General features: G+C 56.0%; 1 protein-coding gene across 9 annotated transcripts in view; it reads left to right on the top strand.

Moving 5' to 3' along the window:
- The window catches only part of PEBP4 (phosphatidylethanolamine binding protein 4), a 60,001-nt gene that overhangs the window by 41,893 nt on the left and 2,189 nt on the right, over positions 1–15,919 (top strand). For 6 of the 9 annotated variants that reach the window (XM_085510460.1, XM_085510464.1, XM_085510461.1 and 3 more), the window contains 2 exons: positions 11,709–11,754; positions 12,526–12,642. The exons of 1 other annotated variant lie outside the window; for it this stretch is intronic. In XM_085510460.1, coding sequence (XP_085366586.1) covers positions 11,709–11,754; positions 12,526–12,642 — 163 coding nt within the window. The remainder of the gene's footprint in view (positions 1–11,708; positions 11,755–12,525; positions 12,643–15,919) is intronic. 2 more of the 9 variants (XM_085510466.1, XM_085510467.1) reach the window with 1 other exon arrangement.

Below are 15,919 nucleotides of genomic sequence, written 5' to 3' on the forward strand. Positions count from 1 at the left end.
GAAGAGCGCATTTAAAGCAGTTTAATATTCACCTCATTCAGTCTGAAACAATGTGATCGCTGCTTAGACAAATCACTGCTCCTCACTGACATCCTCTGTCAGTACATTACCTCTGAAAAGACCTTTCAAGAGGCTTGGATGTTAATTAGTTGTCTATCATGTATAAACAGAGCAGTGAGCAGAAGGGCTGCACCAGGCCAAAGGCACAGAGGGAAATACTGGAAATACTGTTTTTCTTTATTTATTTATTTAATTTTTATTTTTTTTTACCCCTCTTTTCATGAATATCCATGGCTTTGGCATCCCCTCTCTCCTCAGTTCGATGGCTCTTTGTGGAGTTTTATATGGCCTGGAGTGGAGCCCGGACTTCCCTGGTGCTCCCTGGGGTGCTGAGTCAACTGGCACCGAGTTCTGATGTGGGCACGGTGGTCCTAAAGCTGATGTGTGGGGTGGGACGTGCTGAGCTGCCTTTGCCCTGATGGTGTGAGCATCACATCCTGCATCCTAACCTGATCATAACCCTGCATCCCAACCCTGCATCCCATCCTGATCATAACCCTGCATCCCAAACTCCATCCCATCCCAATCATAACCCTGCATCCCAACCTGATCATAACCCTGCATCCCATCCCAATCATAACCCTGCATCCCATCCCTATCATAACCCTGCATCCCATCCCGTCCATAACCCTACATCTCATCCTGCATCCCAACCTGATCATAACCCTGCATCCCATCCTGCATCCCATCCCAATCATAACCCTGCATCCCATCCTGCATCCCAAACTCCATCCCATCCTGCATCCCAGGCATCATCCCAACCCTGAACCCCAGATAACATCTTGTCCTGTAGCCCAGGCATCATCCCAGCTCTTCATCCCACCTTGCATTCCCAGTCCTGCATCTCAGCCTTCATCTCATCCTGCATCCCAATTGTTTACCCCAAACCTACATCCCAACCCTATAACTTAACCCTGCATCCCAGGCATCATCCCATCCCATCACACCCCAGTGATACATCCCAGCCCTACATCCTAGTGTTAAATCCCAATCCTGCATGCCAGACATCGTCCCATCCCACATCCCAATCCTGCATCCCAACTTTTCATCCCAACCCTGCAACCCAGGCACGATCCTGTCCTGCATCCCAACCCTGCATCCCAGTGCTACACCCCAATGACACATCCCAGCCATCATCTCATCCTGCAGCCCATCTATACATCCCAGACAGCCTCCTGTCCTGCATCCCATCCCTGTATCCCAACCCTATATCCTAATTCTGCATCCTGCCCCTACACCCCAGTGCTATATCCTGACCCTTCATCCTGGCCCTGTCCCCAGCACTGCATCCCACTGCTCCATCCTGTCTTTGTATCCTGGTCCCACATACTGGCCAGCTTCATCCCCTGAATCCCAGAGCTACATCCAAATTCAGCATCATCCCATCCTGCATCCCAGTGCTACGGCCCAATGACACATCCCAGCACCATCCCAACCATGCATCCTAATTCTACACCCCATCCCAACCTCCCAACCTTGCACCCTGGCCTTGCTTTGCAGCTCTGCATCCCATTGCTCCCAGTCTCTTGCCATACACATGGATGGTGACATGGGCAGGGTGATGCCATGGGGCTGGGGACAGCACTAGGTCCTCATCAGCACAGCGAGATCCCTCAGCTCCAGCCCTGACACCATCTCAGTGCCTGAACACATGGGACGAGCACTTCTGCACCTATACAGTGTGGTTACTGACACCCACCCACTTTGCCAGCACGCCTTGAAATGAATGGATGGAAAATACGATAGGAGGAAGGAGGCATCGCTATTTACAGCGGGTTGGCACTTGGCTGAGCAAAGAGATCTCAATGGAAGGGATGCACTGGTCCATCCCTTATGGGTTTGTGCCCTGGTTGGTGTGCCCAAAGTCCTCTATTGCAAGGGTACCCCCATAGGTGCCCCCATAACCTCGCCCTCCCTCCCTTCCCCCCCAGCTGAAGGTTTTTCCCCTTTTCTCTCCCTTTTTCCGTGGTTCTCTTAGTCATGAAGGTGAGGCACTGGTGGAGACACAGACATCAAAAACAAGAGGTGATGAAATGCTGGGAATAATTAAGTTGCACTAAATCACCGGGCCCAGGTGGCACCCTGCCAGCGCGCTGGGAAACTGGAGCACGGAGAGCTGCGTTATTATTAATAATCACTGGCCCCATCACCAACAACAACTTATTTTGCACCTCCTCGTACCAAAGGAGTGGGAAGGAGCTGGGACGGGGGGTGGGCGGGCACAGAGCAGGGGGACAGAGCAGGGGATGTGACCCTGAAACACTCCATTGACACCATGCTTTGTGATGCATTGTAAAGGGGGGCAAAGTGCCTGATTTGGGGCTAAACCCAGCACTGGAGGCCCCTGGGGATGCTCCATCCCACAACGGTGAGGTGTCCAAAGGATTTGGAGAAGGTTTCCATCTCTTCTCTGTTTCATTTGGGTCCAGCAGTGATTTTTCATGCCCTCATTTCTGGGGCAGAATCGATTGTTTTCCCTGTTTTGCACATCAGGAACGTGTGTGAACTCAGCATTGATTGAGATCATGCAAACCACTCTGCCTGTGCAGACAGGCACCTGGCCCCATCTGTCCACCTGAACAGCCCCTATAGGGCTGTGCATCCATCCCCGTGTCGCCGGCAGCCCCAATCCCATGCAAGTCTGCTCGCGCCGCGCATCCTCCTCGCACCCCTCTCCTTGCGCAAGGGCTTATCCACCCGCATCGCTGCAAGAGGAGCTGCCTGCTCCCAGGGCGTGGGTGAGCCTGCTGCCCCGGGCTGGGCATTGCACAGCTCCTCAGCCCGGCCCTGGTGCTGCAGAGAGAGTTTTGCAGCAGGGTGCGTTCCCCCACCACACATTGCTGGGGTGATAGCGGGACAAGAGCGACATTGGTGTTGCAAAGCTTTGGGATGCATTTCTCTTGCATCCTGATGGGCTTTCACCCTTGAAAGTTTGCTTTGACCTAAGGCTGGTGTTGGGGTTGGATGGTGCTCTTTGGCAGCCCAATGGGTTCTCTCCATGGCCACAGGGCTTGGGGTTGGTTGGAGACACACGGTGATGGCACTTTGGCAGCCTGATGGGCTCCCTCCATGGCCACAGGGCTCGGGGTTAGTTGGAGACACACGGTGATGGCACTTTAGCAGCCTGATGGGCTCCTTCCATGGCCACAGGGCTCGGGGTTGGTTGGAGACACATGGTGATGGCACTTTAGCAGCCTGATGGGCTCCTTCCATGGCCACAGGGCTCAGGGTTGGTTGGAGACACACGGTGATGGCACGAGTGGGACTCAGTCCTCACCACCGTTCCCACCTGCACTCATTTCATCAAGGTGACCACAGCCAAAATCCTCCCTGCCAGGGGCAAACCAACCTGTGTCGAAACTTCTGCCGGCTGTAAATCTACAGCGGTTGTAAAACCTCTAAGCCTCCATCTGCAACGCTCAGGTAAACCTTTAATTCCCCAACAATACCCAGCTAACTCCCAGCTAAATCCCTAATTCCTGAGCGCCGGTGCCCCGCGCATTGGGCACCGTGCAGCCTAATGGCTGCAGAACTGAAGCAGCCCCACAATAGAGGGGGATGCTGACGGGTTTCGGGGCTCATCAACACAGTGATGACAGTGGTGGTGATTGCTCCACGTGTTGTACAACACGGGTCCCCACCGCTGGCACAACGCTTGCCCAAGCCGGTGAAACCTGTAGGGAAAGACCACCCTTTCTTGGGCAACTTCCCTGACTCAAGATCCCACCCCAAGTCTCCTCCTGGAGAGGAGATGGATCTCTGCTGCCTCTTACAACATATCGCCATCCAAACTGGTTTCCCCACAAATCTCTCTTCCATGGGTTGTTTTCCTTTTGGTTTTGCTTTTATTACTTCTTTTTCTTTTTGATTTTTGGGTGGCTGTGAGAGCTCAGCCCGCAGTGCCGCGTTGCTGTCAGCTGCTGTTTATAGAATAGAATATTCTATATATATGTACATAGAATATAAAACCTCTGAGGCTGGGGAAGAGCACCGAGACCACCAACCAATGACCCATCACCACCATTTCCATGCAATCGAGTCACTCAGGTTGGAAAAGACCACTGAGGCCATCAAGCCAACCAGTCACCCACCGTGTGAACAAGATCAGAACTGGAGAAAACCTCCAAGACTGTTGAGTCCAACCCCAACCCATTGCCTCTGTGCCCTTAGGATCACACGATCATTAAAGCTGGAAGAGACATCTCAGACCATCAAGTCAACCCCATCATCCCCACCGTGCCCACCAAGCCATGACCCCATCTCCACCTTTCCTTTTCCTTATGCCACACAAAGCTCAACCAAAACCACATCTCATACACAAAAGAGGTTCCTCTGAGTGGAACCCCTTTGAGACACCCGGATTTTCCTTCTTCTATCAACCCATATCTCCCCCAAAGGGAAGATTCCGGCAGCGGAAGGGTTACGGGCACCCATCTGTGCAGCCGCGTTTCACAACGCGCTCTGAGTTTTACTACAAGTTTCAGACAATGAAGGTGTGTCTGTGCTCGCTGCCTGGCTTGCCCATGGTGTAGGCGTCGGGTTCAGTGCCGTCTTGTCAACACTTGAATATGTTGAGCATCACTCACGGGGCATTCTGTAAGAAACCTATTAAGTTAATTACCCAGGCTCGCTCCGTGTGTGTGCGCGCACCTCTGCTGTAAAAATTTGGCTTTTCTTTTGCATTGCAAGATGCTTCTGATGCAAGCCTCGGTGTGATGACATCTCGTCTGTGCTGTAACTGATACAGCTGCGAGCTCAGAGCCAGCAGCAAGGATCTGAGTCGGGCTGCACACCCCCATCATAAGGATTATAGGGTCGGGGTCACCTCCAACGCCACCCCTCCCTCTATCCCTTCCAACCCTTCCAAGCCCATCCAACCCTTCCAAGCCCATCCAACCCAACGCCTGGAGGCATCACCCAGCCCCACCTATGGGTGTTTTTGGGGTGGTTTGATTGTTTTTGGATGGGGGAGGAGTGCGGGGTTGTTGCACAAACATCGTATGCGCCCCAGGTAGGGCGGCCAGGCCCCCTCCTTCCTCGCCCCGCGTGCGCCCCGTGGGAGCCGGGATCCGGTGGACTTTTATGGGAAAAAGGGAAGTCCGTGGCACGGCGGCTTGGCAGCCTCTGTGCAGCTGTAACCGCAGCCCTGTTAACCCTTCAGCCTCAGGATGGGGCTGCCCCACATCACTGCAGAGCCCCATAGCAATGCAGAACCCCACGGCCCTGCATCCCTGGGGAGCAGAGGGTGCTCAGCAGCAGCAAAAGTTGGGCGAACAAAACCTCTTTCTGAGCACCCAAACCAATGCAAAAACTCAACGAGCAACGCCTCAACCCTCCCCTCCTCCAAGGGTCCCCCCCCTCCATGCAAAATACAGACTAAGAGCAGAGGGAAACGCTCCAGTTTGAGATGTTTCCTGTCCAAATTTGCTGCATCCCTAGGGCCGGGCTGGACTCTCCCTCTGCCCGCTGCCAAATGTTGTTGTCAGGAAGCGGCCGCAAGGCTGAGCCCGAGGCACCCGGATGCTCTGCGGGGGCCGGGCAGCTCCTCATCCCCAGATGTGAAAAGGGGGGGGAGTTTTGGCCAGCAAGAAAATGATGAAATGACAGAAAGAATAACAGAAAGAAAAAGCAAAAGCCACCCCCGTGCTCTGCCCTCGTTGTTCTCATCTGATTCCCCATTGATTCTGTTCGGTTCCCCATTGATTCTGTTCGGTTCCCCATTGATTCTGTTCGGTTCCCCACTGCTCCCCTCCCATTCCCCACTGATTCCATCTGATTTCCCATTGCTACTATCCACTTCCCCATTGCTCCCATCCAGTTCCCCACTGGTTCCGTCCGATTTCCCACTGCTCCCATTCAATTCCCCAGTGCTCCCTTCAGATCCCTCCTTGCTCCTGTTCAATTCCCCATTATTCCCATCTGATTCCTCACTGATTGCATTCAATTCCCCATTGCTCCCATCCCATTTCTCCCATCTGATTCTCACTTTCTCCCATCTGAACCCCATTTGCTCCTATACTACTCCCCATTGCTCCCATCTAAACCCCCATTCCTCCCATCTGAACCCCTATTGCTCCCATCTGAACCCCATTGCTCCCATATTACTCCCCATTGCTTCCATCTGAACCCACATTGCTTCCATCTGAACCCCCATTGCTCCCATACAACTCCCCATTGCTTCCATCCCATTTCTCCCATCCGACTCCCCACTTCTCCCATCACATTCCCCACTGCTTCCATCACATTCCCCATTGCTTCCATCACATTCCCCATTGCTCCCATCACATTCCCCATTGCTCCCATCACATTCCCCATTGCCTCCATCACATTCCCCATTGCTCCCATCAGATTAGGGATTCCAAAATAGCCAACTTGGCCCAGAGCAGTCGTAATGTTGGCACGCGCGGCCTTTGATCCGCCCCCGTGCCCAGGAAAGCTTTGGGATGGGGATCAGACAGAAGGAAAATGTGTAGGAGAGATTTTAGGGCACGTGGGGCCACATTCCCCCCCTGCCTTAGGGTTGGGATGGGGCTCGGCATCTTTGTACCTTAATAAGAGCAGCACTGGGGTCACTAACCCTAAAATCTATGGTAAGATAGGGGTTCTTTGTGTCCCCATAGCCCGGATCTTGGTGTGGGGATGGAGTGGGGCACGAGGGCGGCGTTTTGGCACACGTGCCCCACAGCCCTTGGGAACGTGCTGGAGCTGTGCACACACCCGTGCAAACATCCCCGTGTCCCCATGTCCCTATAGGTGCGTCCTTCCCCCCCCCCACCACCCCAGGGCAGGGTGTAGCTTTGGGTTCTGTATAGAATCAGTCTCAGGTCCTTTAAGTGCCTGAATTAGGCCTAAAAAAAAAAAAATTGGTGTTTTTCCAACAATCATCCGGAAATGTTCTGCTGGAAAAGCAGCTGATCTGAAAAGCTGAAAGTCTGGATGACTTTTCCATTCCTGAGAACTGCTCCCCAGCCCTTTCCGTGCCCATTCCAACTCCATTCCCTGCTCTTACCGTGTCTTTCCCCCCACCCCGACCCCAACCCCATTCCTGGGGGTCCAACAGTGCTTTACCCACCCCCCAGCCCCATAGAGAGTCTGACCCACACCCCAAGGATCAGCAGAGCTGCTGCAGAGCAAACCTTTCTCCTCTCTCTGAGATTAAACCTCTTGCAAAGAGCCCAACGCCGGGGTGATTTGTGTTTATTCTGCTTGCTTAATAACCCTACAGCCCGTCCCTCCCCGGGGCATTGGGGTGTATCAGATGAGCCTTGGTTTGAATTACACCCGTGGCTGATATTTATTTTTTAATCTATTTTTATGGTGGCCTTCCCCGTTTAAAGCAAGGAAATAGGATGGCTGCCCTGAGCTGCAGTCACTAACATGGTCCTAAATGCAGATGGGGTAAATCCTTCCTGCACTGACCCCATAAACCCAAGGAGATGCTCATTGGAGCCACGTCCCAGCCCTGTGACTGCTGGGGACACAAGGTGGGCAGCGGGACCCCTTGAGCCACCCATGGGGACATTGCTTGGGGGGTCCCAATGAGTCCCAGCTCATTTGTGTGGTGAGGGTGGGCAGCCAACCCATATTGGTGTGTCAACATCTTTCTGTTGGCCCCATTGAGAAATGGTGGTGGTCCCATTGAGGTGTGACGTCCCATTGGGAAATGGCGGTGGCCCCATTGAGGAATGAATGTGATCCCATTGAGTGAAGGTGGTCCCATAGAGGAGTGAAGGTGATCCCATTGAGTGTTAAGGTGATCCCATTGAGGAATGAAGGTGGCCCCACTGAGGAGTCAAGGTGGCCTCATTGAGGAGTGTTGTCAAGGCACAGACCTGGGGTAAAATCAGTCGGTTTTGGTGCTTGAGCTCAGCTGGGAACCATTGGGATTAGGGAACATTGAGGGATATCTGCCCTCTATCCCTCCCCATGAAGGACTCCTCCATGCAGAACTAATGGGGTGGAGAGTTTCTCTTGCTCTCTCCTTCACGATCTCAGGTCTGGACAAGGCCGAGGTTTGGGATGAGCTCAATCCCAATCAAACAAAACTCACCCTTATATTCAAACCCCTTTGGTTATAGGGGGTCCCGGGGGTCCCAGGGCAGCAGCTCAGCCCCACTCTCAGCACTGTTATGGTTTCGACCTCGCTGTGTTAGTCCTGGATCCCCTCCAGCCGCTGCTCCAATTCCCACACCCACTTTCCATCCCATCCTCTCCCAGTCCAAGGGCTGCGCTCACCTCCCTGCCCTTCCCCCTCCCCTCTATGGGATCGTTCCGATGGGGGGGGGAGGAGCAGAGGGAACGTATATACGTGCATATAGATAAGGATAGAAGGCCAAGAGGGAAACAAAACGTGACTCACCGCCTTCTTAATTTATTTGTATTTATTTCTCCTCCCCACCCCAACGCAGACAGAGCCGGAGGGGGCTATAGGGGGGTCGGGTTATTGCCAATGGATGGCGTTGGGAAGGGGGGGGGGGAAGTGATTTCTTGCACTCTTTAGGGTGAGGGAATGGGGGCACGGAGGTTCGTGGCTCTGTATTGAGGGGCAGCCCGTGCACATCAGGCGTCCCAGCTCCGCTTGACACGAGGGAGGAGGATGGAAACGCTCGTCCTCGGCGGGGGGGGGGGGGGGGGGGAAGAGAGAAAAAGGCACAAATGGTGTCATTAGGGGCTGTTAATGCTCTCGTAAAAGGGCATTAATAAACGCGGCGGCTCAGCAGCATCCATTAGCCGGGCTCGTGGTGGGGAGATGAGGTGAGGGCGCTTCGCAGCGACCCCACAATCCCCTCCTATGGCTCAGGGCAATTCTAACCCACACCACCCCCCCCCCCCCCACACACACACACACCCCTATTTGCTCCCTTCCCTTCACACGAGCTGTTTACCACCCCTACAAACAGCAAAGGCAGCTCTCGTCGTGCCGGTCCCTGCTCTCCCTCCCTCCCTCCCTCTTCCTGTTCTCTCTCCGTTTAAAACCAGCTTTATCCTTTGACTCTCCCATCCCCGGGGGCGAAAGGGAACGAGCTCCAGCCGCGTCTCGGGGTGAAGCAGGAGCCGCTGGGGGAGCAGGGAGGAGCAAAGCCAGGAATAGCAGCACGGGGATTCATATGGGGCAATGGAGATCACTCTGCCTTCATATGGGGCAATGGGATGGGAGAGAATGGGGTGTGTTGGGGGGCAGAGAGCTCTGTGGGGGGGGGAGAGTGGGATGGGGGCATCCCCAGCACAGATGGGAGGGATGGAGGTGGATGGGGTGGGGGTAGAAGGGTTAGTGCACACCTGGATGGGGCAATTGGTGCACACCTGGATGGAGCAGGGTGGTGTGTTGGTGCACACCTGCATGGAACAGGAGGGCATATTGGTGCACACATGGATACAGCAGGATGGTGTGTTAGTGCACACCTGGATGGAGCAGGAACATAGGTTAGTGCACACCTTCATGGAGCAATTGGTACACAACTGGATGGAGCAGGAAGGTGCACATGGATGGAGCAGGATGGTGCACACCTGGATGCAGCAAGATCGTGTGTTGGTGCACACCTGGATGGAGAGGGATGGTGTGTTGGTGCACACCTGCACCAACCAACACATGGAACAGGATGGTGTGTTAGTGCACACCTGCATAGAGCAGGATGGTGCACATGGATGGAGCAAGATGGTGTGTTGGTGAACACCTGGATGAAGCAGGATGGTGCACATGGATGGAGAGGGATGGTGTGTTGGTGCAGGAGCAGGAAGGTGTGTTAGTGCACACCTGGATGGAGCAGGAATGTGTGTCAGTGCACACATGGATGGAGCAGGATGGTGTGTTTGTGCACACCTACATGGAGCAGGATGGCATATTGGTGCACACCTGGATGGATCAGGAACGTGTGTTGGTGCAGGAGCAGGAAGGTGTATTGGTGCACACCTGGATGGACCAGAATAGTGCACATGGATGGAGAGGGATGGTGTGTTGGTGCACATCAGCATGGAGCAGGATGGTGCACATGGATGGAGCAAGGTGGTGTGTTAGTGCAGGAGCAGGATGGTGTGTTGGTGCACACCTACATGGAGAGGGATGGTGTGTTAGTGCACACCTGGATGGAGCAGGATGGTGCACACCTGGATGGAGCAGAATAGTGCACATGGATGGAGCAGGATGGTGTGTTGGTGCACACCTACATGGAGCAGGATGGTGTGCTAGTGCACACCTGGATGGAGCAATTGGTGCACACCTGCATGGAGCAGAATAGTGCACATGGATGGAGCAGGATGGTGTGTTGGTGCACACCTGGATGGAGCAATTGGTGCACACCTGGATGCAGCAGGGTGGTGTGTTGGTGCAGGAGCAGGATGGTGTGTTGGTGCACACCTACATGGAGCAGGAGGGCATATTGGTGCACACCTGGATGGATCAGGAACGTGTGTTGGTGCAGGAGCAGGATGGTGTATTGGTGCACACCTGGATGGAGCAGAATAGTGCACATGGATGGAGAGGGATGGTGTGTTGGTGCACACCAGCATGGAGCAGGATGGTGCACATGGATGGAGCAAGGTGGTGTGTTAGTGCAGGAGCAGGATGGTGTGTTGGTGCACACCTGGATGGAGCAGAATAGTGCACACCTACATGGAGAGGGATGGTGTGTTGGTGCACACCCGCATGGAACAGGAGGGCATATTGGTGCACACCTGGATGGAGCAGGAACGTGTGTTGGTGCAGGAGCAGGATGGTGTATTGGTGCACACCTGGATGCAGCAGGATGGTGTGTTAGTGCACACCTGGATGGAGAGGGATGGTGTGTTGGTGCACACCTACATGGAGCAGGGGGTCATATTGTTGCACACCTGGATTGAGCGGGTGCACACGAGCGTTTGCACACACCTGGGTGCAATAGAAGATGGGTTGGTGCATGTCTGCATGAAGCAGGAACACACTCGTGCACATCGGGGTGCAGTGGGACTGTGCACATTGGGACACACCTGGGCAGGTCATATCACATGTATGAGCACAAACAGCAGCCATAGAATCCCATGCAGACCCATGGAATCCTCCCCTTTACCCCATATAGAGCCCAGACACCCCGAGCTGCCCCACATCTCCCCACTGCTGGGATCCCTTTGCTTCTGGTTGCTGGGATATTGGGACCAACGTGTCCTTTAGCACCGTGACTCAATGCACATCATCCCCCTCCCATCCCACAGCAGGGAGAAGCTTTGATCCCCCCCAACCCCATGGGATCTGCTCACTGTTACCCGGTGCCTCTGGTTTGGGGTTGGTTTTGTTTTATGGGGGGGTAATAAATCATAAATCCCAGGGCAGGTCGGGACGGAGCAGGGCTGGAGGCAGCAATTGTGTGGGCAGGACTGGAATAATGGGTGAAGGCAGGGGAGGATTTATGGGCACTGGGAGCAGTGATGGGAATGGGGTCGGGATGGGGGGGATCAATAGGGTTGAAGTGCAGCGATGTCCCCATTAACCCCCATCCCTATGGCATGAGGCATCACCCCCTGCCTGAATACTGAGGGTGTTATAGAGAAGTTGGTTGGTGGATGGATTCAGTGAGAAAATGGCTCAAAATAGCATCTCCCCCCCAAAAAATGAAATAGAATCGGGTTGATATTGGGGTGGCTCAGCAGCTCCTCACCTCCTCTCTGTGTTATTGCAGGGCTCAGAGCTGAGGACGGGGGAGATCAAAGGGCGAGTGCTGACGGGTGAGTGACTACACCAGGATGGGGGGGGGGGTGAATTTAGGGGGCTCTGTGGGGTGTTACGGTGCCCCATAGGGATGGCTGTGGGGCCCCATGGGGTGATACGGTGCCCCATAGGGATGGCTGTGGGGCCCCATGGGGTGATATGGTGCCCCATAGGGATGGCTGTGGGGCTCCATGGGGTGATCCGGTGCCCCATAGGGATGGCTGTGGGGCCCCATGGGGTGATCCGGTGCCCCATAGGGATGGCTGTGGGGCCCCATGGGGTGATATGGTACCCCATAGGGATGGCTGTGGGGCCCCATGGGGTGATACGGTGCCCTATGGGGATGGCTGTGGGGCCCCATGGGGTGATATGGTGCCCCATAGGGGTGGCTGTGGGGCTCCATGGGGTGATACGGTGCCCCATAGGGATGGCTGCGGTTGGCTGGGGGGGGATAAAAGCAGGTGAATCCCAAGCACGTCTGTGATGTGGCAGGAAGAGTTTGGGTTCAAGTCAGGATAAAAGGGAGCCGTGTGGGTTCGAGCACAGAGGGAAAGGTCCCTATTTAGGGGGGGGTCGGAGTGAGGGGGGGTGATCTGCCTGTATCACATCCCTGTGTGCCCCCCATGCAGCATCAGGGGGTGAGCAATGGGGGCTCACATGCAAAGGGGATGAAACAACCCCAAAGCCACGAGCATCCACCCCAATAGGACAGAGAGTGGGGCAGAGTGGGATGCTCACAGCCTCATAGCAGGGCATTGCTCACCCCACATCTCCCTTTGCACCCACAGACTACACCCGCCCCACGCCGCCGCCCCACAGCGGGTATCACCGCTACCAGCTGCTCCTGTATGAGCAGCCCGAGGGGGAACACATCGCTCTGGGGCCTGAGGAACGAGTCTCTATGGGTGAGGAGCTGCCGTGCCCCACGGCGTCGCTTTGGGTGCTGGTCTATATTGAGTTCATCCATCCAACCCATATAGGGATGCTCTTGTTTAGTGCTGTACAATGAGGTTGGGGTGATGGATGGGGCTGGGGGTCACCTTATAGAGGGATGGGGATAAAGGGTGGTTTAATGGCTGTGGAATTGGGATCAGATCTGACCCACAATGTCCCCAACCAACCAAGAGCAGGAGTTTCATCACCCCGATAGGGATCAGAGATGGAGATGTGGCTCCAACACAACACCAGCCAACTCCCAGCCAGAGCAGGGACGTGTCCCCATGCAGGGATGGGGTAAAGCTCCCATCCGTGTGATCCCATACATGGGTTGTTCTGCCCCTCGCTTTGCTTTCCTGCCTCGTTAACTCCAGTTTTAATGGCTAAAGGTTGGGTTTAACCCTTTGGCTGCTGTGTCACAGCATTGGGTTGGAGGGGTCCTAAAAGAGCCGTCCCATTAGGGGCTGTGGGTGCCTGTAGGATTCTATAGGATGGATGCTATGGGGTGAGAAGACTCATCCAACACATCCCTCACCCCATAGATATGAGGAGGGGAAGGTGTGATCCTGGCTGGTCCATCCCATCCTCTGGCATCTCATGGGCTGGGATGCTCAGGCCGCCCCATGGAGCTGGGGCTTCCCACCCCCGAATGAATCCCCTCTCGTGGCTGTTTGTCCCTCCATCAGAGCCACCATCACCCCATTATCGCCCCTAACCCTAATCCTCACCCCACACACCCCCCACCCCAGCCGACCCGATACCGTCCATCCATGCTCTGTCACTTTATCCCCTGCTTAATCCACCAAGATATAAAGGAGACCCCCATCACCCCCACCAGCCCTTCCTCCCCACCAGCTCGCAGCGTGTGTGGGGCGATATGGGGCGATATGGGGCGATATGGGGCGATGTGGGGCGGTGGGACCCATCGTTGCGGTCGGAGCGGTGGGGCCTCAGCTTCCAGAAGAGGGCACTGCGCCCTGAGCTGACCTCCCCGAGCCGCGCTCGGAGCGCAGGGACGAGGAGAGAGACGGGGAAACAACGCGGGGGGGGGCGGGTGTTGGGGTGGGTTTTTGGGGGGGGTCCGTGGGTGCTTGTCCGCTCCGATGGGGCTTGAAAGGGGGGGGTGATGTGGGGCTGTGACCCACAGTGAGCTGAGGGTGCTGGCGTTGTGTGGAGGGGGGGTTCGGTACCGGGGGGGGGGGTGGGGGGTAGAAGAGGAGGAGGAGCGGCGGAGACCCCTCACATCCCCTATGGGAGCGGATGATCCAGGGATGCCCTGCAGCAAAACGGTTTCGCTGCGTGGAGGTGGAAGGAGGTTGGGGGGGGGGGGGGGTAGATCGTCCCCTCCTCTCCCCCCCCCCCAAAAAGACCCCTCCGGTCACCCCCTCCCCACCCTATGGACCGAACCCCGCAGCGCTGTGACCCCAAAGCGGCTCATCTCACTCCCAATCTCCGTTTCTCCCTTTTAGAGCCGCTTTTTGCAGCGGCTCCGTCCCTCCCACCCCCATAAACCCCCCCCCAAAAAGCCCCAGCGGTGCCCAGCGGTCGCTCCGTCCCCATTCGCTTTCTGTTATCGGTCGCTCGGAGCGGATGGAGCCGGGCAGAGATAACAGTTCTGCGGGCAGCACCATCCCCGACCCACCCGTCGGAGTGGCTCAGCTGCTCCCCGTCCGACCTTAAAGAAATCCCCGTGTTCCGATGGGGGAATTCAACATCCAGCCCAACATGGGGCTGAAAACCCACCCGGGCTACACCCTGATATGGGGCACTTCTCCCTATCCCCCCCCCCCTCATTTCACCCTCTGCCACCGCTTTGTATTGAGACCCCCCTCACATCCCATAGGGGTTGGAGACCCTTCGTCTTGTGGGTCGCCGCCCCCCACCTTAATGAAGGCGGTGTGGTGTGGGGTTGGGGCTCATTGTGGGGCTGGATTCACATCGGGGGATGATTCATGAACCGACCTCGATCCACCCAGCAAGAAATTCGGGTCGGACCGGTGCTGGAAGGGAGAGGGAACGGGAGAGGAAGAGAAAAGCAGGAGCTGAGAGCAAAGGGGTGATGGTGGGTTTGGATTCGGGGCTGGGAAGTGAGGAAGGCCGCTGTGAGGATGATGATGATGATGATGATGGCGAGTGGCCCCGTGTGTTGGTTAATGGGGATGAATGCAGACGCCCACCTCTGCTGGGACATCATTAATCTCAGCAGAGCGGAGCTGATGGGGCTGATTAATGATGGCCACGAAGAGCTGCGGGGTTGGGGGGCCAGCACAGGGCGGGGGGGGGCAGAAAACAGCCCCATATGTGCCCCTTCCCCCCCCCCTCCCTCTGGTTGTGGGTCTGGGGGGGTCGGCAGAGCCGTGCCCTCTCCCCGTGCCTCAGTTTCCCCTGTGTGACCCCCCCCTCCTCCCCCCAGCGATGATATAATCCTGCAGGAAACGAGTTTGAATGTGGACCAAAATGTGAATGAAACGCCTCATTGTTCAGGCTGGGGGGATATAGGGAGGGGGGGGCAGTGACCCTACAACCTCCCCTCCCAGCCCCACTGACTCACGGGGCTATTGGGACCCATTGGTGCCCTTTGTGGGCACCCAAAGGGTGGGTGTGCCCGCAGTGTGGGGGTGCCCCAATATAAGTGGGTTTGAATGGGGACCAAGGGGGGGGTGCAGGGCTGGGAGCCACCTGGGGAAGCCCCCAATGCATCAGTGTGTGCCCGGGGGGGGGGGGGGGGGGGGTTTCCTTTAGGACGGGGCCGTGGGGAGAGGTGAGAACAGCACAAGGACAGGTAGGAAAGTAGGTCAGGAAAAACCCTCACCCCGCTGTGCGGGGCCGCTGTAATAAGTCAAACTCATCCCGGCTGCTTTCATCCGCGCCTCTCGGGATGATCCATAAACATTAATTAGGGCTGCCGGCTCCCCAGGGAGGGGGGAGCAGCCGTGTCTCGTTCTCACCCCATCCCTTAGGGCCCCCATTGAGCTCCCATTGGGTTTTATGGGGGCTTTCATCCCGCGGATGAAAGGCACCCACTGATTTGGGGACGAGACCCCCAGAGACCCCAAGTCAATGCTCAAGGGGGTGAGTGGGGGGATTCAGACCCCATAGAGAGAGGATCCCATCCTTTCTCCATCCTTTCTAAGGGAGATCCTTTGGGGGTTGGATGAGCTCGTCTCCATCCTGGGCTCAGCAGCGGCTCCACATCCACATCCATGGGGGCACAGAGCGTGGTGGGAGGTGGGGGGCACATGGGAG

The sequence above is a fragment of the Coturnix japonica genome, chromosome 10 (assembly GCF_054131305.1).
Source record: "Coturnix japonica strain WE chromosome 10, WE-NBRP24, whole genome shotgun sequence".
Taxonomy (NCBI): domain Eukaryota; kingdom Metazoa; phylum Chordata; class Aves; order Galliformes; family Phasianidae; genus Coturnix; species Coturnix japonica.